Source organism: Chaetura pelagica, unplaced genomic scaffold (genome assembly GCF_000747805.2).
Source record: "Chaetura pelagica isolate M959 unplaced genomic scaffold, ChaPel_1.0 scaffold1077, whole genome shotgun sequence".
Classification (NCBI taxonomy): domain Eukaryota; kingdom Metazoa; phylum Chordata; class Aves; order Apodiformes; family Apodidae; genus Chaetura; species Chaetura pelagica.
Genome location: NW_009953938.1, coordinates 93,036 through 116,654, shown reverse-complemented (window position 1 = coordinate 116,654; position 23,619 = coordinate 93,036). Strand labels below are relative to the sequence as shown.

General features: G+C 53.2%; 1 protein-coding gene across 1 annotated transcript; it reads left to right on the top strand.

Moving 5' to 3' along the window:
• Nucleotides 1–2,043: 2,043 nt before the first annotated feature.
• Nucleotides 2,044–21,351, top strand: ABCG2 (ATP-binding cassette, sub-family G (WHITE), member 2 (Junior blood group)). Its single transcript, XM_010001747.1, has 15 exons — nt 2,044–2,246; nt 4,054–4,113; nt 4,536–4,650; nt 4,988–5,140; nt 6,769–6,926; nt 7,492–7,643; nt 8,867–8,965; nt 11,112–11,362; nt 13,644–13,726; nt 14,938–15,027; nt 15,751–15,875; nt 17,615–17,769; nt 19,111–19,200; nt 20,294–20,391; nt 21,201–21,351. Exons 1-15 carry the CDS (start codon nt 2,044–2,046, stop codon nt 21,349–21,351), a joined length of 1,983 nt encoding a protein of 660 aa, XP_010000049.1.
• The last annotated feature ends 2,268 nt before the right edge of the window (nt 21,352–23,619 follow it).

Genomic DNA, 23,619 nt, shown 5'->3' with positions numbered 1-23,619 from the left:
TGCCTGTCATAGAATCACAGACTGGTTTGGGTTGGAAGGGACTTCAAAGACCATCCAGTCCCACCCCACCATGGGCAGGGACACCTCCCACCAGCCCAGGCTGCTCCAAGCCCCATCCAACCTGCCCTTGCATCCAGCAAACCCGGGTGAGACAAAATAAACATTGAGCTGTTGCATTGATCATGGTCAGACTCTACTTCACCCATAACATTCCAGCAACCTTAGCCAAGTATATAAGGGCTTGTTGCTTTGTTTTGTTTTGTTTTTCACGTGACCCTATGGCTGTGTGAGATTAGACTGGTTTTTGGTGAGGTTCTTTGTGCCAAATGCTCCCCAGCTCACTCTGAGAGTTCTGCATCTGGGGAAGAACAACCCCATGGTTGAACAACCCCAGGCTGGGGGCTGAGCTGCTGGAGAGCAGGGTAGGAGGAAGGGACCTGGGGGTCACCCCCCTTCTTCACCTCCCTGCCAGTCCAGCTTTCTTATTTGTACTACATAAATTGTAACACATAAATGTTACAATGCTGCAATGAGGAAGAACCACCACAAGAATGCTGCCATTGTGGCTTTCTGTAGAGCACTGGGCAGGGACACATGACAATTGAACTCTAATCTAGCTTCTGCTTTTAGTGCTGATACAAAATGGAAACTCTCTCCATCTCAGCACCTGTTTCACTAACAGTGAAAGAGGAACAATGATGCAGACCTGTTTGTGACGTTCTGTGTGTTGAGCAGACTAAATGTGGAAGGTACATGTTAGAAGAGCTTATGCTGCCTGTGAGAAATGTTTGTGGCACCAAGGAACAGATCCTTCAGTGAAGCACAGTTTGTTTACACTCTGCACTGGGCCAGGCTGCCCAGAGAGGCTGTGGAGTCTCCTTCTCTGGAGACATTCCAACCCCCCTGGGCACGTTCCTGTGTGATGTGCTCTGGGTGCCCCTGCTCTGGCAGGGGGGTTGGGCTGGGGGAGCTTTCCAGGTCCCTTCCAACCCCTGGGATTCTGGGATTCTGTGACATGGTCTCATCTTTCTGCCTTGCTGCAAGATGTCTAACTAGGGTGTAGAGGGCTGAGCCTTCCAGAGCTCTAGCTGCTCATCTCCCCTCTTGTTTCCCATGGACTCTCCCATCACCAACATTTCCCCTAGTGACAATTAAAGGAATTAGAGTCCAATGAGTCAACATATCCTGCCTCCTACCTAAATGACCCTGTGCCACTTAGGAAGAGAACAAGGGCAGGGGCAGAGCTCCCAGGCAGGAGCTTGGCTGACAAAGGAGGTGAGAATTTGTAATTATTCCACAACTGCCTTCTAGTTTTCACGCGGAAAGCAAATCCAAGGAAGAGAATGACTTGGCAGTGGTGTCACTTTCCACTTTCCTATACCCTTGGCAAAGGTATTTTGATTTAAGAAAAAAACAACCTGTGGTGTTCAGGTTTTGTTGCACTAGGGGTAGGAGGGGTATCTGCTTCCAAACCACCCCTTTAAAAGAGCATTTAATGGGCAAAACCCCCAGGCAGGCACATCCAAAACTGGTCCAGCTGGCAGCAGGGGACCCAAGCTGAGCAGGTGGAAGCACCTCCCTGAAAATCTGCTTCTTGAATAGGTTGGAAAAGGGTAGATGAGATTAAAAATAGGTTGAAAATAAATTAAATAAATAAAGGCTGTGTGCAGCATCTGTGAGAGAGGAGGGAGAAGCTGGGGAAGGAGCACTGGGGGCAGCGAAGAGGAAGGGGGGAGCAGCTGGTCAGCAGAACATTGGGGTGGTGGGAGACTCTCCTCTCCCCATCAAAGCACACGTTGGTGTGAAGCAATAAGGGACCCACCTCCCTGCTCTGCCTCCCCTTCAGGGCTGAGCCCACAGGACCCAAACTCCCTCTTCTCAGAGACCCCAAGGGAAGGGTGAAGGTCGGAAGGGACCTCATGGACCAACCAGGACCCAACCTCCCCACCAGGAGCAGGGTCACCACGGACACACCTGATGAAATCTTTCCCCCCCTTCACTGTGTGTTTTGGTGTGGTTTCCTTTTGCCTCCCCAGAGCAAGGATGGCAGCAGGGCAGCCCCACCTGGGCATCCCGACGCCGGAGCGGGATGCGAACGGCGTCCCCAGCATCAAGTCCCCTCCCGCCTCGGCGGGCAGGGCAGGGAGCCTGCTCACCTTCCACAACATCTGCTACCAGGTGCAGGTGAAGACCGGGCTCCTGTGCTGGAAGAAAAAAGCCCAGAAGGAGGTTCTGAGAGACGTCAGGTGGGTGTTTGAGCATCTCCTCAAAGGCGCGTCTTCGTTTCGGTCACCGAGCGCGGAGTTTGGGCAGGTTTGAGTCCAAATCTGTGTGTGTGGCTGTTTCTCTTTGCTTCCTGAGTGTCCCTCAGGGGTGAGACCTGAGCCTGGCAGGGCTGGGCATCATTTCCCCAGTCCTCGGAGGGACGACCTCCCTGCCTGAGCCCCCTGGGTCCTCCTGCACCTCCTGGCAAGTCCCGACCTGTGGTTGATGGAGACACCAACAGCCTGGGCTCAAGCAGCTCCATCCCTGACCTTGGGGCTTCCCACTGGAGATGTTGAAGGCAATAACGTGGAAGAGGGTTGGGATAAATTTGAGGAGATGACAAGTTTTCTCTTTTTTGGGGGGGTTTTATTGTGTTTTGTTTGTTTCCTTCCATACTGAGCACCCCTGCAGGGAAGGAATCACATTGTTTGGGGCTTGTTTTTTTCCCATAACCTGGAGAACAAGCCCTGTAGGGAGAGGCTGAGGGAACTGGGATTGCTTAGTTTGAAGAAGGAGGAGGCTGAGGGGAGACCTCATTGCTCTCCACAACTCCCTGAAAGGAGGGTGTAGGGAGGTGGGAGTTGGGCTCTTCTCCCCAGTGAATAATGGCAGGGCAGAGGAAATGGCCTGAAGCTGCACCAGGGGAGGTTTAGACTGGAGATTAGAAAGAGTTTCTTTACCCAAAGAGTGGTTGGACAGTGGGACAGGCTGCCCAGGTGGGTGGTGGAGTCGCCATCCCCTGGAAGGATTCAAAGAACAGGCAGATGAGGCACTTCAGGACATGCTCTGGTGGGCACGGGGGGTGGGTTTGTGTTGTTGGTTGGTGTGTTGTTGGGTTTTTTTTTGTTGGGTTTTTATTGATTTTTTTGTCTGAGTGGCTGGTTGGACTCAGTGACCTCACAGGCCTTTTCCAGCTGTGACAATTCTGTGATGCTGGGATTCTCTGGTCACTGCAGGTCAGGTTTGCCTGCTCACAGGTCATTGGTGAAGCCAAGGGGCTGGTGCTCCTACAACACCCCACTCCAAGTCACCTCTGACTTTCAGCTCCCTCAGACTCCTGTTTCTCTCATCAATTCTTGCCCTTCTGTGCAGCTGTGTCTGTCCTGCTCTTTGCCCCTGCCATTCCCATGAGCTCTTAAAATCTTACCAAATACTTCAAACAACCATTTCTCTCTGGCTTTTGAGTCTCACGTGGCTTAAGATCAGGGACAGTGGAACCAAGAGCTGCAGTTTCTGGAGGTACAGACAAATCAAAGGTATGTTGTGTCTTTAGGGACCATCACTTCTAAGAGAAGAACACCTTGGGAACTGAGTGTGGTGAAAGCAAATGGCTGCTTCCCTTCTAGAGGCCCATGGAGGGAAAACATGCAGACAGATTTTGATACATTTTACTGAAGTTTCTGTCTCGTTTTCACCATGTGAAGGTTGTTTGTTGGGTTGTTTTTTTTTGAATAACCTAAAAGTCAAGGTGGAGTTTGACTTATCATAAACATTGTTTTCATGGAATGGGTTGGGATGGGAGGGACCTTCAAGATCATCCAGATCCAACCCCCTTGCATGGGCAGGGACACCTCCCACCAGCCCAGGTTGCTCCAAGCCCCATCCAACCTGCCCTTCAACACTGCCAGGGATGGGGCAGCCACAGCTTCCCTGGGCCAGGCTCGTGAGGAGGCAGCTTCACTCCTTCCAACACGAGTAGGATGCAGAGGACAGTTCTACAAGACCATTCACACTTGCCTACCAGCTGAGACGGAGAGGTAAAAGCAGCCTGTCTGTTTTGTCTGGCAGTGGCATCATGAGACCAGGCCTGAATGCCATTTTGGGACCCACGGGCAGCGGGAAATCCTCGTAAGTTGCCTCTTTGCCCTCCTCAGAAACCACCCCGGGGAGAGCAAGAATGCCAAGGGAAGGCTTCCATTTGGGTCTGTGCAAATCTCCCTGGTGGCTGGGAGGTACCTGAGCTGGGAAGAAAAATAAAAAAAGACCATCAGCTTTCATGCCAAGGGTGCAATTCAGGCCACGCTGGGCTAATTGTCCTGGGTTAAACTCACCTTGTGGGGGGGGGATGGACACAACTGCATGGGGGCTTTGCACAGGTCTCACCTCCTTAGGACACCAGGGCAAAAGAAACTCAGCCCTTGAAAGTTCCTGATTCTCCAGTTCACCAGGGGGGGTGTTTTCTGGGTTTAACGTGTTCATTCCATGAACTAGTTTGTAGTTCCAGGAGCTCCTGGCTGCTGACCTGACAAAGTAACCAACTTTTCTCCTAGTCTGCTTGACATCTTGGCAGCAAGGAAGGATCCCCACGGGCTTTCTGGTGACATTCTGATCAATGGAGCTCCTCAGCCTGCCAACTTCAAGTGCACCTCTGGATATGTAGTACAGGCAAGTCATTTTTACCCCTGTTTGCATGTTCTTGCCCCGTTCTGACTGCAGTTGGAGTTGCTGAAAGCACCTGCCTTGAGCCAAGGGTGGGTGCTGGGGGAGTTGCAGCTCTTCCCAGCTCCAGCCTTGCTGGGAAAGAGCCTGTGTTTTGCATGTGAGTCTCTCTCCTTAATGCTCTGCAGTCACCTGGAGCAGGTGCTTTGGATCCCCCTCCTTGTTCCCCACGTGGAGGAGCAGCCCGAGGCTCCCAACAGGCACAGGGTGTTTCCCGAGGCACTTTCTGGGAACAGAAAGGGCACCTCTCAGGACACACACCTCAGCTCTGTTTGGTTTGAAGGACGATGTGGTGATGGGGACCCTGACTGTGAGAGAGAACCTGAAGTTCTCAGCAGCCCTTCGTTTGCCAAGGGCAGTGAAGGAGCACGAGAAGAACGAGCGAGTCGACCAGATCATCAAGGAACTGGGCTTGAGCAAAGTGGCAGATTCAAAGGTGAGGCCTGGAAATGGGGTGCTTAAGTCATGGAAGGGCTGTCAGGCTTGGAAGGGAATCTCTGGGGATCATCTTAGTCCAGCTTCCCTGCTAAATAATCATCCTGGTTGGAAGGCACCTTGGAGATCATCAAAAGCAGGATGGCCCAGAGCACATCCCACAGGGGATGTACACAGGGGGGTCTGGGATGGCTCCAGAGAAGGGGACTCCACACCCTCCCTGTCCCAGGGCTCTGTCACCCTCACTGGAAAGAGGTTTTTCCCCATCTTTCCATGTCACTCCCCATGTTCCAGCCTGTGCCCGTTGCCCCTCGTCCTGTCCCTGGGCACTGCTGAGCAGAGTCTGGCTCCATCCTCCTGCACCCACCCTGAGATACTTCCAGGCACTGATCAGGTCTGTCCTCAGCCTTCTCCTCTCCAGCCCCAGCTCTCTCAGCCTTTCCTCATCAGGGAGATGCTCCAACCCCCCAAATCACCTTCATCACCCTCCCCTGGACTCCCTCCAGCAGTTCCCTGTCTCTCCTGAACTGGGGAGCCCAGAACTGGTCCCAGTTCTCCAGCTGTGGCCTCCCCAGGGCAGAGCAGAGGGGGACAATAACATGAACGAAATCACAGTGAGTCATGAACAAATTTGAAGTGATTTATTGAATTAACCAAATGGCTCAGCTTGGCAGATTAAAGGAAAAAAATTAAAAAGCAAGTACAATTAAGTAGATGATTTCAGTGATAGAATGATCAGTGACTTGGCAATGAGTCTGTGCTGCCATTGCCCTGGGCAGGGAAGCACCTCCTCATGGAGAGGGTGGTCAGACCTTGGGATGGACTTCCCAGGGAAGTCCAGGGTGGAGGCACCATCCCTGGAAGTGTTCAAGGAAAGGCTGGATGTGGCACTTAGTGCCCTGGTCTGGAGATGTGGGGGTGTTGTTCATAGGCTGGACCTGATGATCTCAGAGGTTTTTTCCAGCCTCAATAGTTCTGTGATTCTGTGACCTTAAAGGTCCATTCCAACCCAAACCATTCCATGATCCCCTGGTTCAATGAACCAGCATGGCCAGCAGGAGCAGGGAAGTGATTGTTCCCTTGTGCTGGGCACTGGGGAGGCTGCACCTCGAGTTCCACGTCCAGTTCTGGGGCCCTCAGGACAAGAAGAACATGGAGGTGCTGGAGAAGTGTCTGGAGCACCAGTGTGATGAGGAGGGGCTGAGGGAATTGGGGGTGTTTAGAGGAGGCTGAGGGGAGACCTTCTTGCCTCTACAACTACCTGGAAGGAGGGTGTAGGGAGGTGGGACTTGAGCTCTTCTCCCACACAGCTGGGGACAGGACAAGAGGAAATGGACTCAAACTGCACCAGGGGGAGGTTCAGATGGGATATTAGGAAAAATTTCTTCACTGAAAGAGTGGCCAGACCCTGGGCCAGGCTGCCCAGAGAGGTGGTGGAACCTCCTTCTCTGAAGACTTTCCAGACCCACTGGGACACGTTCCTGTGTGACCTGCCCTGGGTGTTCCTGCTGCAGCAGGGGGGTTGGACATGATGATGTTCAGAGGTTCCCTTCCAACCCCTATGCTTCTATAATCCTGGCTCAGAGGAGCAGGCAGGCCAGACCAGACAGGTTCCTTGCTTTGTGGCAGGTTGGCACCCAGTTCACCCGCGGCGTGTCCGGAGGGGAGCGGAAAAGGACCAACATTGGGATGGAGCTCATCACGGATCCTGGCATCTTGTTTCTGGACGAGCCAACCACAGGACTGGATGCCAGCACTGCTAACGCTGTCCTGCTGCTCCTGAAAAGGTGATGGCTCCCTGTTTTCACCACCCAACCCTGCTGCCTTGCACTTGTGTTTGGCTTCGATCGCAGTGACACCGCAGCTGGGGGGGAGCAAACAGGGAAATGGGGGTTGTGCTCCTTGCAGGGGCTGCAGTTGGTCTGTGACAGCTGCCATGGGCACCTTCACTTCTTTTCATCTCTGCCTGGGCCAGAAAAGTGGTTTTTAAAAAGCCAGTGGGGGCAGCCTGGGAAGGTTTTCATGTCAGTGGCAGCTGGAACACAACCAGCCGTTCCCCCCATCCCAAAAGCTCCGGCCTCTCTTTGGGAAAACAAGCTCAACACACCCTCTGGGTGCAGGTTTTGCCTCATTTTTCATACCCTCCCAAGCAAAGAGGACTCCAGCACCTCTCTTTGCATCAAAATCTCCCACTCCAGCAGCACTCCCAGCGAGAGGGAACTCTCTCTTCTGCCACAGAAGGACCTGCTGTAAGAACCTGTCCCATCTCTGGCACGTTCAGCACGGCTGGAGTGACTTTGCACGTTCTCAGGGGGTCTTAGAACCACCCTTTGTCTTCTTCCTCACATCCAGGATGGCACAGCAAGGGAAAACCATCATCTTCTCCATCCACCAGCCCCGCTACTCCATCTTCCGCCTGTGCGACGGGCTGACGCTGCTGGCAGCAGGCAGGGTGTTGTACCACGGGCCAGCCCAGCAAGCCCTCAGCTACTTCCAGTCTATTGGTGAGCCCAACACAACTCACAGCTGGCCCTACAGCTGCAGCAGCAGCTTCTACGTGGCCCCGTTGGGAGGGAAAATGGGTCAGAGCTGGACGTGGGGTGGGTCAGCGAGGCTAGGGGTGAGGAGAGGCTTGGGCTTCCACCTCTTGAGTCAGGGGTGGGTTGGGATGGGGGGGACACAGAGGGCAACAAAGGTGGCTGGGGGATTGGAGCATTGCTCATGAGGACAGGCTGGGAGAGTTGGGGTGTTCAGCCTGGAGGAGAGAAGGCTCCAGGGAGACCTTAGAGCAGCTTCCAGTGCCTGAAGGGGCTCCAGGAAAGCTGGGGAGGGACTTGGGACAGGGGCAGGGAGTGAGAAGACAAGGGGGAATGGATGAAAACTGGAAGAGGGAGATTGAGGTGAGACATGAGGAGGAAATTCTGGAGTGTGAGGGTGGTGAGAGCCTGGCCCAGGTTGCCCAGGGAAGCTGTGGCTGCCCCATCCCTGGGGGTGTTGAAGGGCAGGTTGGATGGGGCTTGGAGCAGCCTGGTCTAGTTAAAAAGGTCCCTGCTCACTGCAGGAGGGCTGGTCTAGATGGCCTTTAAAGGTCCCTTCCACCCCACACATTCTATGATTCTTTAGCCTGGAGAGGAGAAGGCTGAGGACAGACCTGATCAGTGCCTGGCAGTATCTCAGGGTGGGTGCAGGAGGATGGAGCCAGACTCTGCTCAGCAGTGCCCAGGGACAGGACGAGGGGCAACGGGCACAGGCTGGAACATGGGAAGTGACATGGAAAGATGGGGAAAAACTTATTTCCAGTGAGGGTGACAGAGCCCTGGGACAGGGAGGGTGTGGAGTCCCCTTCTCTGGAGCCATCCCAGACCCCCCTGTGTACATCCCCTGTGGGATGTGCTCTGGGCCATCCTGCTTTTGATGATCTCCAAGGTGCCTTCCAACCAGGATGATTATTTAGCAGGGAAGCTGGACTAAGATGATCCCCAGAGATCCCTTCCATCCCTGACAATTCTGAGCCTCTAATCAGCTGTTCCTGGGCTCATCCTAAAGAGCCAAAGCCCAGGCTGGGGTTGAGAAGGACACGTTGCCCCCTGTGCCCCTGGCAGAGCAGTGCTGCCCATCTCTGGGGCAAGCACAGACCTCTGGGAGCCTGCAGGGTTGGTGATGGCCACCAAGAGCCCCCAGGCTGCCCCACAAGCACAGCTCAGGGCTTGCCATGCTGTCCCCACAGGATACCAGTGTGAGCCCTACAACAACCCTGCTGACTTCTTCCTGGACGTCATCAACGGGGACTCCACGGCTGTGGGCAAGGCTGGTGGACCCACCACAGGTAGGAGGGGGAGCATCACCACCTGCACCTTGCTTTAGAGGGGAAAGGAAAACCCCCCAGCTGCTCCTAATTTTTGTTCCTGTGTGGAAAAGGACCAGCACAACCTGAGAAAAGCAGCTCATGAAAACACAGACAGCCCTGCTGTGCAGGAATAGTTTGTCCTGAACTTTAGGGGTTCATCATGGCTTTCCATGTCTTCATCAACTGCATCCTTTTGTCTCACACTCAAATGACAAGATCTGAAGGGTGAAGGAATAGTTTCCTGTGATGGTTGGGGGTATAAGGAACTGTTTGGCTGCCTCTCAACACAGGGACAGAGCTGCTTCCATCCCTGAGGCAAACCAAGGAAGTCCTGCAGAGGCAGAGATGATAGAAGAGGACAATTGTTCCACTTCAGGACATGATTTGGTGGAGTTAGTTTTTCCCTTATGGGATGGTTCTTACTGCTTTCCTTCTTCCTGGGGAGGGTGGGGTAGAAATGGGGGCCAACCTTCTCCTGGTGCTTCCCTGATGATGCAGAAAAGCAGGGATTGTCCCCAAACTGCCAAATCAAATCCCACCCAGAGGGTTGGGGTTGTTTTTTCTCCTCCTCCTGTCTGTTGCTGCTCCTTCACAGGACACTCTCTTGTTCTGATGAGGGAGGGGGAAAGTGAAATCATGACTGTGCCCAAACAGCTTCACCAGGTCTTTACCAAAGGAGCAACCAGCAGTTTGCAAAAATGGTGCCTGTGTCCATGGGCTGACTGGTGTTACAGGTGGCAACACGTTCTGTGTTTGTTCTTGGAAGGGCACACAGAGGGGGAAAAAAACCCCACCACATCAGCTCCAGCTGAAATTTCTTGATGCCAGACCCTGAAGTTTGACTGAGGGAGACACGTGTGGGATCACCTGGAACTGAAAGTCTGGGAGGTGTCAGGTTCTCTGACCTGTGCCACAGATCACTGAGGGTTGGAAATCACTTTTTTATTAAGAGCCAGATGGCTGCCAGTGGGAAATGTCATTGGCAGAGAAGGGTTTGCCCAGACATCCTGCTGGGAATGCCTGAGGGGCAGGTCATACAGCCCAGCCCTGAGGTTTGGGCTTATTTATCCTCACTCTTCCCAATGGCATGATCACAGAATTACAGGATCACAGGATCCTAGGGTTTGGAAGGGACCTGGAAAGCTCCCCCAGCCCAACCCCCCTGCCAGAGCAGGGGCACCCAGAGCACATCACACAGGAACGTGGCCAGGGGGGTTGGAATGTCTCCAGAGAAAGAGACTCCACAGCCTCTCTGGGCAGCCTGGCCCAGGGCTCTGGCACTCTCACACCAAAGAAGTTCTTCCTGAGATTCACATGGAACCTCCTGGGCTCCAGTTTGCACCCATTGCCCCTTGTCCTGTCACTGGACATCCCTGGGACATCACTGCACAAAGCCTGGCTCTGCCCTCCTGACACTGCCCTGAACGTGTTTGTAACCAGGGATGAGGTCGCCCCTCAGTCTCCTCTTCTCCAAGCCCAACAGCCCCAGCTCCCTCAGCCTTTCCTCAGCAGGGAGATGTTCCCCTCCCTCCAGCATCTCTGGGGCTCTGCCCTGGGCTCTCTCAAGCAGTTTCCTGTCCTACCTGAACTGAGGGGCCCAGAACTGGACACAACATTCCAGATGTGGCCTCACCAGGGCAGAACAGAGGGGCAGGAGAACCTCCCTGACCTACTAACCACCCCCTTTCTAACCCACCCCAGGATCCACGGGAACTGAGGGCCCAAAAACTGGACACAACATTCCAGATGTGGCCTCACCAAGGCAGAACAGAGGGGCAGCAGAACCTCCCTTGACCTACTAACCACCCCTTTCTAACCCACCCCAGATGCCATTGGCCTTCTTGGCCACAAAGGCACATTGCTGGTCATGCTCACCCTCCTGCCCACCAGGACCCCCAGGTCCCTCTCTCCTACCCTGCTCCCCAGCAGCTCAGCCCCCAACCTGCACTGGTCCATGGGGTTGTACTGGTACATGATGAGAGTCTGAGTGCAACAAACCCCTGGAGCTAAAAGGACACTGTTAACTCTTCAGGCTTGTCAGTAACTCTTCCACCCAAAGGGAATCCTCCTGCCTTAACCCCTGAGCAACCTTCCCAGCCCTCCCAGTTGTGTCTCCCCTTCTCAGCAGGGAGCGCCGAGGGGAGCGCGGGAGGCGAGAGAACCTTGGCTGAGAGCTTGGCAGAGAAATACTCCAGCTCTGCCTACTACCAAGAAACAAAAGCAGCACTGGAGAACATTCCCGTGGGAAAGAGGAGGAAAACCAAGGCAGTCTTCAGGCAGATCACCTATGCCAATTCCTTCTGCCACCAGCTGAAGTGGGTGTCCAGGCGCACCTTCCGGAACCTGCTGGGAAACCCTCAGGCATCAGTAGCTCAGGTGATGCTCTTTTTTTTTGTGTCTCTCCCTTCCTGGTCTGGGTTGAGTCTGTTCCTAGAGAAGTTGTGGGGATGGCTTTTGCCTCTTGAAACTTCCTACTGCAACAAGGAGGTGACCAAGTGTTGGAAATCTGAGCCTGAATAGCCCCAGATAAGCTGCGTGTGGGACTGTCCAGCAATTGATTTTTGGGCTGCTGAAAGGTTCTGGGAGGCAGGAATTTTTCCAGCAAGGTCCAACCTGGCCAGGAGCAGATTGTCTCCCAAGTAGTTCCACCTGCTCTTCAGACTCCACTCTGAATTGTCCAGGCTTGGCACTGGGCAGTTCTTCTCCCCCAGCAGGAAAAGTGACCAGAGGACACTTTGCACACCTCCTGAGGCTCCAGCACACAAGGGAGGGCTGAGAGTTGGCTCAAGGGCAGGAATATTTTCACAGTCTCGTGGTGCCTGTGTCCTTTAGTCACTTGGTTGTTCACAATGGTGATGGTGGCTCCTGGAGAAGCTGCCATGAAGGCCAAGCTGAGGGTTAACACCTGCCATGGAAGATGAGCCCTTTTAGTGCTGCTTTTTCAGAAGAATCAACACCAAAAGTGTTGGTTTCTTCAAAGCTGCAACGTCACCTTCAGAAATAGAGAATGCCTGGCTGACCAGGAACCAGAATTCCTGATCCTCAGGAATCCCCTCATTCATGAGCCAAACTCTCCAGCCCCAGCACCAGCAAAACTCCCACTGCAATTCCCAGCACTCTTAGAAGCCAGGAGAAAACCTGGTACCAAGCCAAGGGGATAAATTACCTTGATCATGGCTCACATAATGAGTGAACAAATGCCCAGTGTGGAGAGAAATGAGTCCAGAGATTAAGAGGCTCTGAGTAGGTGTGTGTCTGTATGTTGATACTGTGCAGATCCTTAATAATTGCTTTGTAAAAGCTTGACCTTGTGACAAGGATTAGACTCTCCAGGATCCCATAATCCCCCGAGGTGAAGGGTCCTGACTTGTTTCTCACTCTCTTTCCTATCTCCCCACCCTCATTAGGGATGGATTTTCCAAGCCTTCTGGGGGAGGTTCCCAGCTCCTTAAGCCTCTTGTTACTAATCTCTTCCTTGAGATGATCCCTGCTTTCCCCTGCAGCAGGCCCAGGAGCTGAATGATCCCTGACATTTGCTCCTTGGGGCAGGATCTCAGGGAGAGGGCACCAGGGAGCAAAGTGGTTTGGGCTGTGAAGCCTCAAGCCCTGCCCAGGCTTGGGAATGGCAGAACTGCCTGACACCTTCAGTTTTCCTGGGATTCCTGTCATTCAGCCCTCAGCAGTGTGATGTGCACAGCTCAGCCTTCTCAGTTGGATCCTTGAGGACGTGGAGCTCCTGGAGAGAGCCCAGAGGGGGCCATGGAGATGATGGGAGGGCTGGAGCAGCTCTGCTCTGGAGCCAGGCTGGGAGAGTTGGGGTGTTCAGCCTGGAGAAGAGAAGGCTCCAGGGAGACCTGAGAGCAGCTTCCAGTGCCTGAAGGGGCTCCAGGAAAGCTGGGGAGGGACTTGGGACAAGGGCAGGGAGGGAGAGGACAAGGGGGGATGGATTAAAAGCGGAAGAGGGGAGATTGAGGTGAGACATGAGGAGGGAATTGTGGAGTGTGAGGGTGGTGAGAGCCTGGCCCAGGTTGCCCAGGGAAGCTGTGGCTGCCCCATCCCTGGCAGTGTTGAAGGGCAGGTTGGATGGGGCTCTTTGAATGGTGTCATTGACACTGTCCCTTGCCAAAAGCCTTCCTTGCTGGCAGTGATGGGTGGGGACTGGATTCGGGTCTAGATGGACCTGTGGTGTAAACCAGCACCACCCTGCATGGCTGCAGTGAGGCTGTGCTCCTTGCAGGGACAGGGTGGGATGGCACAGAGCTGTGTTTGCTGTTCCTTCTGGTGGCTGCCCCTTCCAGGAGGGCTGCATTTGTGGGATCACGTGCCTGTCATAGAATCACAGACTGGTTTGGGTTGGAAGGGACCTCAAAGAGCTTGGCTGAGGTGGACGTGATGCTGGGGTTCCCCTGGGGAAGGGTGTTGTGCAGCCTTTCCCACCTGCCCCCCCAAGCTGCTGAGACACCTCTCCCTGGCACCACAGCTCAGAGGTGCTGCTGCCCTGGGTCTGAGCTGCCCCACCAACCTCTTCCCAGCTGGGGCAGCTTCTCTCCTCCCTGGAGACACTTCCTGACCATCTACACCCGTTTCAAAACAGAACCACTGAGGCTCTGAGAGCCCCCTGAGAGTGATGGTTGTGCTCCCCTTGTCTTGCTTTCAGCTCTGTGTCACTGCTTTCCTGGGACTCGTCGTGGGCTGCATCTTCTTTGGGCTCAAAGAGGACTCCACTGGGCTGCAGAACAGGTCAGTTGTTGAGGGGGTGGGTCTCCAAAAATGGGGTAAAGCTCCTTCCTCGTTGGGTAGGGCAAGGAGGAGCTTGGGGGCTGAGAAGGAACCTGCCAGCTCCTTAGGAAATGCATCTGCCTCTGGGATGGAAATGCTTCCCTGCTCCTCAGCAGGTCCAGCCTCTCCTAGAGGCTCTGAAGTCAGGATGTTCTCCTGCTGCTGGGAAGGTCCCTGCAGAGCTGAAACCAGGCCCAGTGAAGTGGGTGCAGTCGGTTCTTTGGGGGGAAACACACATTTCCCAAGTGCCAGTTGGGGTGCTGGAAGAGCTGACCCTGCACCCAGAAGGGTTGGGTCAGCCTGGCAGGGTTGTCACTCCTGTTCTGTGAAAGATCCCCCAAGATAGAAGGAAATGCCCCGGGTTAGGAGCAGGGAGAGCTGGGCTGCATGAAGTTGGGCAGCTTAAAGCTCTGACCTTGCAGCTCCAGGCACAGGTGGGTCTGAGCAGCAGCAGGGCAGAAGGTGCAGGTTTTAAGGTTGCTCTGGTCTGTCATGTTGGCACCTTTGGGTCCCTGGCCTGACAGGTGGGTTTGGCAGCTGAGGAAGCTCCTCAGGCTGGAAACACCTTTTGGCACTGATTTTGAAGTGCCCCAGGGTTACGTTGGGAAGTGTGAGAGCAAAGCCCTGAATTCTAGTGGGAAGGGGTTGAGAAAAGCTCCTCCCGCTGCTGATTCCGGTCCCCACAGGGTCCTCAGAGGCTGGAAAGGTTGAATATGTCAGGAAATCAGGTTAAACAAAAAAGCCACACACACCCCTTGTGTGTGAGTCACAAGTCCTGCCTGGGCTGTGGCTGCTTCAGGCTGGTGAGGGACTTGTAGCCAAGTGTGTGTGTCTGTGTGTGTGTGTGTGTGTGTGTGTCTGTGAGTGCTTGTGTGTGTGTCTGTGAGTGTGTGTGTGTGTGTGTCTGTTGTGTGTGTCTGTGTGTGTGTGAGTGTGTGTGTCTGTTGTGTGTGTGTGTGTGTGTGTGTGTGTGTGTGTGTCTGTGTGTGTGTGTCTGTGAGTGTGTCTGTTGTGTGTGTCTGTGAGTGTGTGTGTGTGTCTGTTGTGTGTGTCTGTTGTGTGTGTCTGTGTATGTGTCTCTGTGTGTCTCTGTGTGTCTGTCTATGTGTCTGTGTGTGTGTGTCCCTTTCCCCCTCATGCACCAACAGCTCTGCTGCTCTGCCCTTCCCTAGGGTGGGTGTCATGTTCTTCCTGACCACCAACCAGTGCTTCAGCAGCGTCACGGCCGTTGAGCTCTTCGTGCTGGAGAAACAGATCTTCATGTAAGCAAACAAACAAACAAATAACAAGGTACCAAACTGCCCCAGCTGGCCGGGCTGGCTGTGAGGAACCTGCTTTGCTGGCCCTGCTGGAGCTCGTGGCCACTGAGCACACCTGGGCTGGAGTGTCTGGCCTGTCCCACTGTTCGTTCTCCTTGCACGTGGATTCTTCTCACCAGCTGAGTCCCCCTGGTTGCACGTGGCTCAGGGTTTAATACTATTAACAGATGGAAGGGGGAAAAATAAACCAACCCCCATCAGGCTCAATGGTCCGTTTAGGTGCTGGTGGAGAAGCCTGGGACTTGCTCATGGGGTGCCCAGATGGGGTCTGCAAAGCTGTGCTGGTGACACTGGGCAGGAAAGGGAAAGGATTTGAGGGGATCCTGGAATGCCAGGGTGGGAGGGACCCCCAGGGCTCCAACCTTTCTAGGTGCTGCTGCAGCTTCTAGCAGGGGGCTCAGCTCCCTGCCCAGCTGAGGCTGCAAACTGTCCCAGTTCCAGCTTTCCCCTCTGTCTCTGCTTTGGCAACGTGACACATCCAGCTCCTAAAACCTCCTCTGCACGGGTGTCCATCGTCGTTTGGGTGTTCAAATGTCACCACTTCAGTGTGGGGCTTCCTGGGCACTCGTGTGACAGCCTGACCACAAACAGGACTGTTGGCTTGGGGGTTTTTATCCCCCAGTTTGAGAAGAGCCCAGTGATGAAACGGGTCTCTTTGTGTTCCAGACACGAATATATCAGTGGGTACTACAGAACGTCTGTGTATTTCATCTCCAAGCTGATGGCTGATCTGATACCTGTAAGGACCATGCCAAGCATCATCTTCACCTGCATCATTTACTTCATGTTGGGCAAGTATGGTCTCCTACAGCCCCACCTCCTCCACACACCCACAAGGCACCTGCAGGTTCAATAGGTGCATGGGGAGGTGGGTGTTGATGTGGGCTGAAGCTCTGCCTGGCCATGGCAGGGGTGGCTTTTAGCCCAGCATGGCCTGGTCAGAAGGGACACCCTTTTAAAGGGCTTCAGCATCCGTGGCAGAATCTGGGATGTGTCCCATCTCCACTGTCCTCAGAAGGAAGGATGGCATCACCATTACTACATGGGGTTTGATTTGTTCCTTTCCTGGCCATCTTAGCTTCTGGGGACTTGCAGGAAGTACTTTTGGAGGAACCTCATGAGGTTCAACACCTGGGGAGGAACAGGAAAATGCACCAGTTCAGGCCAGGAGGTGATCTGCTGGGGAGCAGCTCTGGGGAGAGGGACCTGCAGACAACAAGTTCTCCATGGGACAACAAAGTGCCCTTGTGGCCAAGAAGGCCAATGGTATCTTGGGGTGCATGAAGAGGAGTGTGTCCAGCAGATGGAGGGAGGTTCTCCTCCCCCTCTGCTCATCCCTGGTGAGACCTCACTTGGGGTGTTGTGTCCAGTTCTGGGCTCCCCAGTTCCAGAGGCACTAGGGGACCTACTGGAGAGAGTCTAACAGAGGCTACGAGGGTGATGAAGGGGCTGGAACATCTGTCTGAGGAGGAAAGGCTGAGAGACCTGGGGCTGTTCAGTCTAGAGAGGAGAAGACTGAGGGGGGATCTAATTAATGTCTATAAATACATGAGGGCATCAAGAAGGCAGGACAAGCTCCTGTCACTTGTGCCCTGTGACAGGACAAGGGGCAATGGATTCAAACTGGAGCCCAGAAAGTTCCACCTCAACATGAGGGAGAACTTCTTCACTGTGAGGGTGACAGAGCCCTGGGCCAGGCTGCCCAGAGAGGCTGTGGAGTCTCCTTCTCTGGAGACTTTCCAGACCTGTCTGGATGCCTTTCTGAGTGACCTGCCCTGGTTTGTTTGTGGGGTTGGACTGGATGATCTCCAGAGGTCCCTTCCAACCCCTGACGTGCTGTGATTCTGTGACTCTGGTTCTCATCCCTGCAAGACCTACCAAAGAAATGAGAGCTAAAGATTGTTTGACTGAACAGCAGCTTGTTCTTGGTGGTGAGATGCCTTTTGGAAGCTGAGCAGGCTTTGGAAGTGGCTGGCACCAGCTGCTACAACCCTAGAAGCCCTTCAGGTGTCACCCTCAAAACGTGTCCCAGCCAGACCACTTTTTTTCCAGGGGAAGCTTTCAGGTCGTGACATCCTTTTGGGATGTCCCAAAAGCTGGGAAGTGCAAGCCAAATTAAATAAAAAGTCATCACAGCTCCCTTCAGTCAGAGTGTTTTTCCCTAAGGAGCAGGAAGCAAAGCCTCAGCAGCAAGAGGTTCTCCAGGCTGTGACACTAGAGTGGGACAGACCTGGCTACAGACCCACAGCCACCCCAGGGCCACAAGGCAAACTCTGCTGCTCATGGAAGTGCAGTAGGACCTTCTCCTTGGATAGACACCTCGAAGCCTTCCCCTTGGGCTGTGTGGAGCCCAGCAGAGCAGAACTTCCACCCGTCCTGCTCCCTCCAGTGCTCCTGCAGCCCCAGGAACTGGTTCCTCCTGTCCAGAGGACACACAGGTCTGGGCTGTCACAAGCCCATCAGTGTCCAGGCTGGGGTGGTGGAGCTTTTGGCAGGATCCTCCTGAAACCCTTGCCCTGATTTTTTCCAGGCTTGAAACCGACAGCAGGAGCCTTCTTCACCGTGATGTTCACCCTGATGATGGTGTCCTACACAGCCACCTCCATGGCCCTGGCCATTGCAGCAGGACAGAGCGTGGTCTCTCTGGCCAACCTGCTCATGACCATCAGCTTTGTCTTCATGATTGTGAGTAGCACCTCCAGCCAGCTCCCTGGAAATGCTGGCACCTTGGAAATCCTGCCAGCCCAGGGTTCAGCTGAGCTCTGCCAAGAGGCTGTGGGGTGGTGGAGGGTGGACAATCCCCTTGGCTGGTCTGGGGCTGCAGAGTGGAAGGTTCTGGTTTGTTCTTGGAATCAGTGAGACCCAGGGGGACAAGGGGTGAGAGGGGGGAAGGGAGGGAGGGAGGTTCCTCTGCCCCCTTCCCCAGCCTGGGGAGCAGGAGAGCAGCCTCCAGCTGCACCTTGTTCCATCTCCTTTTAACTGGGGAAGCAGCTCTGGAGAAAAAGACCTGGGAGTGCTGGTGGACAACAGGCTGAGCATGAGCCAACGAGGTGCCCTGGTGGCCAAGAGGGGCCAGTGCCATCCTGGGGGGGGGGGCATCAAGAAGAGTGTGGGCAGCAGGTCAGGGAGGTTCTCCTGAGGCTCCATCTGGAGCCCTGGGAGCAGGTCTGGGCTCCCCAGTTCAAGGGCAAGGAGCTGCTGGGGAAAGTCCAGCACAGGGACACTGAGATGATGAAGGGGCTGAAGCATCTGCCTGTGAGGAGAGGCTGGGAGAGTTGGGGCTGCTCAGCTGGGAGAAAAGGAGGCTGAGGGGGGAGCTCATCAGTGCTGATCAATATCTCCAGGGGTGTCAGCAGGATGGGCCAGACTCTGCTCAGGGGTGTCCAGGGACAGGACAAGGGGGCAATGGGCACAAACTGGGGCACAGGAGGTTGAACCTGAATCTGAGAAAACACTTCATCCCTCTGAGGGGACCAGAGCCCTGGGACAGGCTGCCCAGGGAAGCTGTGGAGTCTCCATCCCTGGAGACATTCCCAACCAGCCTGGACATGTTCCTGTGTGATCTGCTCTGGGGCATCCTGCTCCAGCAGAAGGGTTGGACTGGGTGATCTCCAGAGGTCCCTTCTAACCCTCCCCAGGTTGTGATTCTGTGACAAATGGCTGAGGACATGTCCTGCAGCCTCCTGCTCCCTGCCACCCTCCCCATGTCACCTCCCCAGCTGCAGAGCCCACCCTGGGGCAGAGCAGACCCAGACATCCCTCCAACAGCAGCTCCATGCACCCTGTGGGACCCCTTAGGCTGGAAGCATCTGGGGTTCAAGGCACAGGGGAAAGCATTTCCCCCCTTCCTCATGGGTATGACCCCCAGCTGGGCCACAGAGATGATTCCTTCCCTCTCCCCTGGGCTTCCACTGGAAGAATTCCTTCCTCTAGGAATGCCTTCCCACTTGTCTTTAATCTAAAGGGGCCAGGTCAAGTGGGAGGGAAGGACACCTGGGATTTGTTGTGGCTTTTTTTTGCCTCTAGCTCTTCTCTGGGCTGCTGGTCAATCTCACAAGCATCCTGTCCTGGCTCTCCTGGCTCAAATACTTCAGCATCCCTCAATATGGAATGACAGTAAGTGCTGGGTGGTCCCTGCTTGCACAGACCTGGGAAAGGTTTTGCTGGGAACGTTTTTACTCAGGATAAAGAAAACTCCAGACTTTCTGGGCTCATGAGCCAAAACTGGAGCTGATTCAATCCAGCCACCTCAGTGTCCTGAAGCCAGAAAAGCTTCTCATCCACCAGCACTTGTGTGATGTGGAGACATTGATCTGAGAGAGACACCAAACAGCTGCACCCACTGGGATGTGCAGTTGGACCAGAACAAATACCCCCAATTCTTCTCTTTTCCATCAGCCAAGCAAAAACTCACCAAGCTCCCAGTGTTTCTCCTACACTTTGGATGGTTGAAGCCAGGGGGATGTTTTGGCAGAGGAACTGGGGCTTTCCTGTGCAGAAGGAGTTTAGCCTGGGGCAGGTGTTCAACCCTGGTGGTGCCCCTGCCTTCTGGAAAGAACTTGGTTAAAAAAAAATGGGGATCTGGCCAAGACAGCAAATACTGATCCCATCCCATTTTTGGAATAAATCTGAATTGAATTCCAGCTCAGCTGGTTCATGTCTCATTCCTTTCCCAGCTCATTTCTGTTGTTTCTCTTCTTTCTCTTTCTTTCTTTCTTTCTTTCTTTCTTTCTTTCTTTCTTTCTTTCTTTCTTTCTTTCTTTCTTTCTTTCTTTCTTTCTTTCTTTCTTTCTTTCTTTCTTTCTCTCTTTCTTTCTCTCTTTCTTTCTCTCTTTCTTTCTCTCTTTCTTTCTCTCTTTCTTTCTCTCTTTCTCTCTTTCTTTCTCTCTTTCTCTCTTTCTCTCTTTCTCTCTTTCTTTCTCTCTTTCTTTCTTTCTCTCTTTCTCTCTTTCTCTCTCTCTTTCTCTCTTTCTCTCTTTCCTTCTCTTTTCTTTTCTTTTCTTTTCTTTTCTTTTCTTTTCTTTTCTTTTCTTTTCTTTTCTTTTCTTTTCTTTTCTTTTCTTTTCTTTTCTTTTCTTTTCTTTTCTTTTCTTTTCTTTTCTTTTCTTTTCTTTTCTTTTCTTCTTTTCCTTCTTTTCCCTCTTTTCCTTCTTTTCTCTCTTTTCTTCTTTTCCCTCTTTTCCTTCTTTTCCTCCTTTTCCTTTCCCAGGCTTTACAAATCAATGAGCTGACTGGCTTGATCTTCTGTGACAGCACCAACAGGACAGAAGTGGGCAGTGGTGGCAACTCCTCACAGACCAGCCAGTCGTGAGTATCTTGGTGCCTGAAAACAAATCCCATCATTTGGTGGCTTAGGAATTCCTAGAGCATCCCTCTGTTTCTCAGATGACCAGCAGAATCTGAGAGGTTTTGGTCTGGCCAATGCAGTTTTGACTGGGTTTTAGTGTTGTGTCTGCAGGGAACTTTCTGCTCATTTACTGTTTGTGTTGCCAAGAAAACATCTGGCATTTTGCTCCCCCTTGGAGTAGGAATTTCCTGGGACACAGCCACACTCCACAGTTCTCCAGGCTCACAAAATCCCTTCCAGCTTCTTACAGGAAGCTGGTTATAGCTGCAAGGAAAGCAAATTTATCAATAAGGGGTCCCAGGAAAGCTGGGGAGGGGCCTGGGACAAGGGCAGGGAGGGAGAGGACAAGGGGGGATGGATTAAAACTGGAAGAGGGAGATTGAGGTGAGACATGAGGAGGGAATTCTTTGCTGTGAGGGTGGTGAGACCCTGGCCCAGGTTGCCCAGGGAAGCTGTGGCTGCCCCATCCCTGGGGGTGTTGAAGGGCAGGTTGGATGGGGCTTGGAGCAGCCTGGGCTGGTGGGAGGTGTCCCTGCCCATGCAGGGGGTTGGGACTGGATGATCTTTCAGGTCCTTTCCCACCCAACCCAATTCTATGATGTGATATGATGGCAACATTGACCTGGTGTTTGCCTGGCCTGCTATAGGCATGAAATCACACAACAGGGTCTTTCCAGAATCTCCCAACCAAGAAGCTGGACACACAGGTGTGTGTGTGTGTCTCCCCAGGTGTGTGTGTGTCTCCCCAGGTGTGTGTGTGTCTCCCCAGGTGTGTGACAGGAGAAGAGTATCTGAAAAAACAAGGAATTGATGCAAGTAGCTGGGGCCTGTGGCAGAACCACCTGGCTCTGGCCTGCATGACAATACTCTTCCTTGCCATTGCCTACCTGAAGCTGCACCTCATGAAGAAGTTCTCTTAAGGCCAGAATGAAAAATGAAGACCAAAAAAAACCCCCAATCCCACTGTTGAGTTGTCTGGGAAACTGACCTGGTTCTTGTTTTTAAGAGACCTTCCTTTGTGATGACACAAGTGAACACTGTGAATGCCACCCTGGGGTGGGAAATGCTTGGTGTTCTGGTGCTTTTTCTCATGTTTCTCTTTGCCACAACAAGTTGACAACTGTTCATTTCCTCAAGAGGCTGTTCAGTCTTTCTACGTGTTCTTGCTTTAAACCTGTTAAGCAATGAAACTCATATTTAATGGCTTCATCTGAAAAGAAAAAGAAAAGATAAATGGTTCCATACTTGAATCAGCACCTTCATGGCAGGTAATTCAGCCCAAAGTGATGCTGCTCAGGGCACCTGCTGTGGTCACAGTCTCCTCAAGAGAGTGACAAAAACACCCTCTCCCACCCAGGGCAGGTCTCATGGCCCTTTCTATTTAGGAATCACCAGCTGCTCCCTTGTGCTCAGTTGGTGCCATCCAGGACTTTCTTACCAGGCTTGAGGGGTAGAAACCCTGTTTGACAAATAAAGGCAACTCTGTGCTCCCTCACTCTGCCAGTTTTGCAGGATTCTTGGACTGAAAGGTGCATTTTTCTCCCTTAACTGCAAACCCTTCTCATCAGCACTTCCCACCAGGGTCTCTGCCCTTTTCACTCCCCATTATTATTTCATGCAATAAAGTTTGGTCTGGTGAAAAGACCTGGTGCTTCATTTTGGCTGTGGTCTCCTCACCTGCCATCCCTCCTCTTCAGCTTATTGAGGAGGTGCATGTGCAGTGACAGGATGGGGAACACTTGCCTGGCTGTTCAGCTTCACCAGGGTACCAGGCATCTGCCAGGGAAAAGCCACATTCCCTGCTTATCCTCCACCTTGGAGCCCACCCAGTTTTCTCCCAGTTTGCAGCCTGAAAAATGGAAATGAAAATTATGATTGTGATCCAAAGGATTTTCCAGGCTGGGAGAGTTGGGGTGTTCAGCCTGGAGAAGAGAAGGCTCCAGGGAGACCTTAGAGCAGCTTCCAGTGCCTGAAGGGGCTCCAGGAAAGCTGGGGAGGGGCTTGGGACAAGGGCAGGGAGGGATGGGATGAGGGGGAATGGATTAAAGCTGGAAGAGGGGAGATTGAGGTGAGACATGAGGAGCAAATTCTTTGCTGTGAGGGTGGGGAGAGCCTGGCCCAGGTTGCCCAGGGAAGCTGTGGCTGCCCCATCCCTGGGGGTGTTGAAGGGCAGGTTGGATGGGGCTTGGAGCAACCTGCTTTAAGGTCTCCCTGGAGCCTTCTCTTCTCCAGGCTGAACACCCCAACTCTCCCAGCCTGGCTCAAGAGCAGAGCTGCTCCAGCCCTCCCAGCATCTCTGTGGCTCCTCTGGTCTCTCTTCCAGGAGCTCCATGTCCTTTTGTTGGGGGCTCCAGAGCTGGACACAGCCCTGCAGGGGGGTCTGACCAGTGCAGAGGGGCAGGATCCCCTCCCTGGCCCTACTGGCCAAGCTGCTGGTGACACATTCCAGGACAGGGTTGGTTTCTGGGCATGATACCAGCTCATGTTGAGCTTCTCATCCAGCATCACCCCCAAGTCCTTCTCCTCAGGGCTGTTCTCAATCCATGTCACGTCAGACTTCACTGCCACACCTTCAATTAAGATGATATTCTTTTTTACCCAGCATTCTACTTACAATATGTATCAGGATCATAGAAGACAGGACTAATAAATTGCTTCCAGCTGATCAGCCATGGCAGAACATTTTCTTCTACAGTGCAAAAACTGAAACTGGCAGCTGGTGCTAATTGCTGACCTGTCCTCATTCAGGATTCCAGTTGGAACAGCAGGCTCAGGAGGGCAGAGAGATGAGAATTTCCCCTTTCTTCTCTTGTTCTGTCATTCCAATGGAAAGCTGCACGAATCAAGCTGAAAGGCAGAAGTGAAATGATACCTAAACCTGTGGTTCTCTCCTTTTGTTTGAGCACTGACTAGTTCATGTCTCTTGCTCAAGGCAGGAGATACAGCACCTGCATGGGTCCTGTAACTTGTACCTGCAGGAACAAGGAAAGGAGGGGTTGGAGTCATTAGTAGGAGGGAAATGAGTCCAGAGATTAAGAGGCTCTGAGTAGGTGTGTGTCTGTATGTTGATACTGTGCAGATCCTTAATAATTGCTTTGTAAAAGCTTGACCTTGTGACAAGGATTAGACTCTCCAGGATCCCATAATCCCCCGAGGTGAAGGGTCCTGACTTGTTTCTCACACTCTTT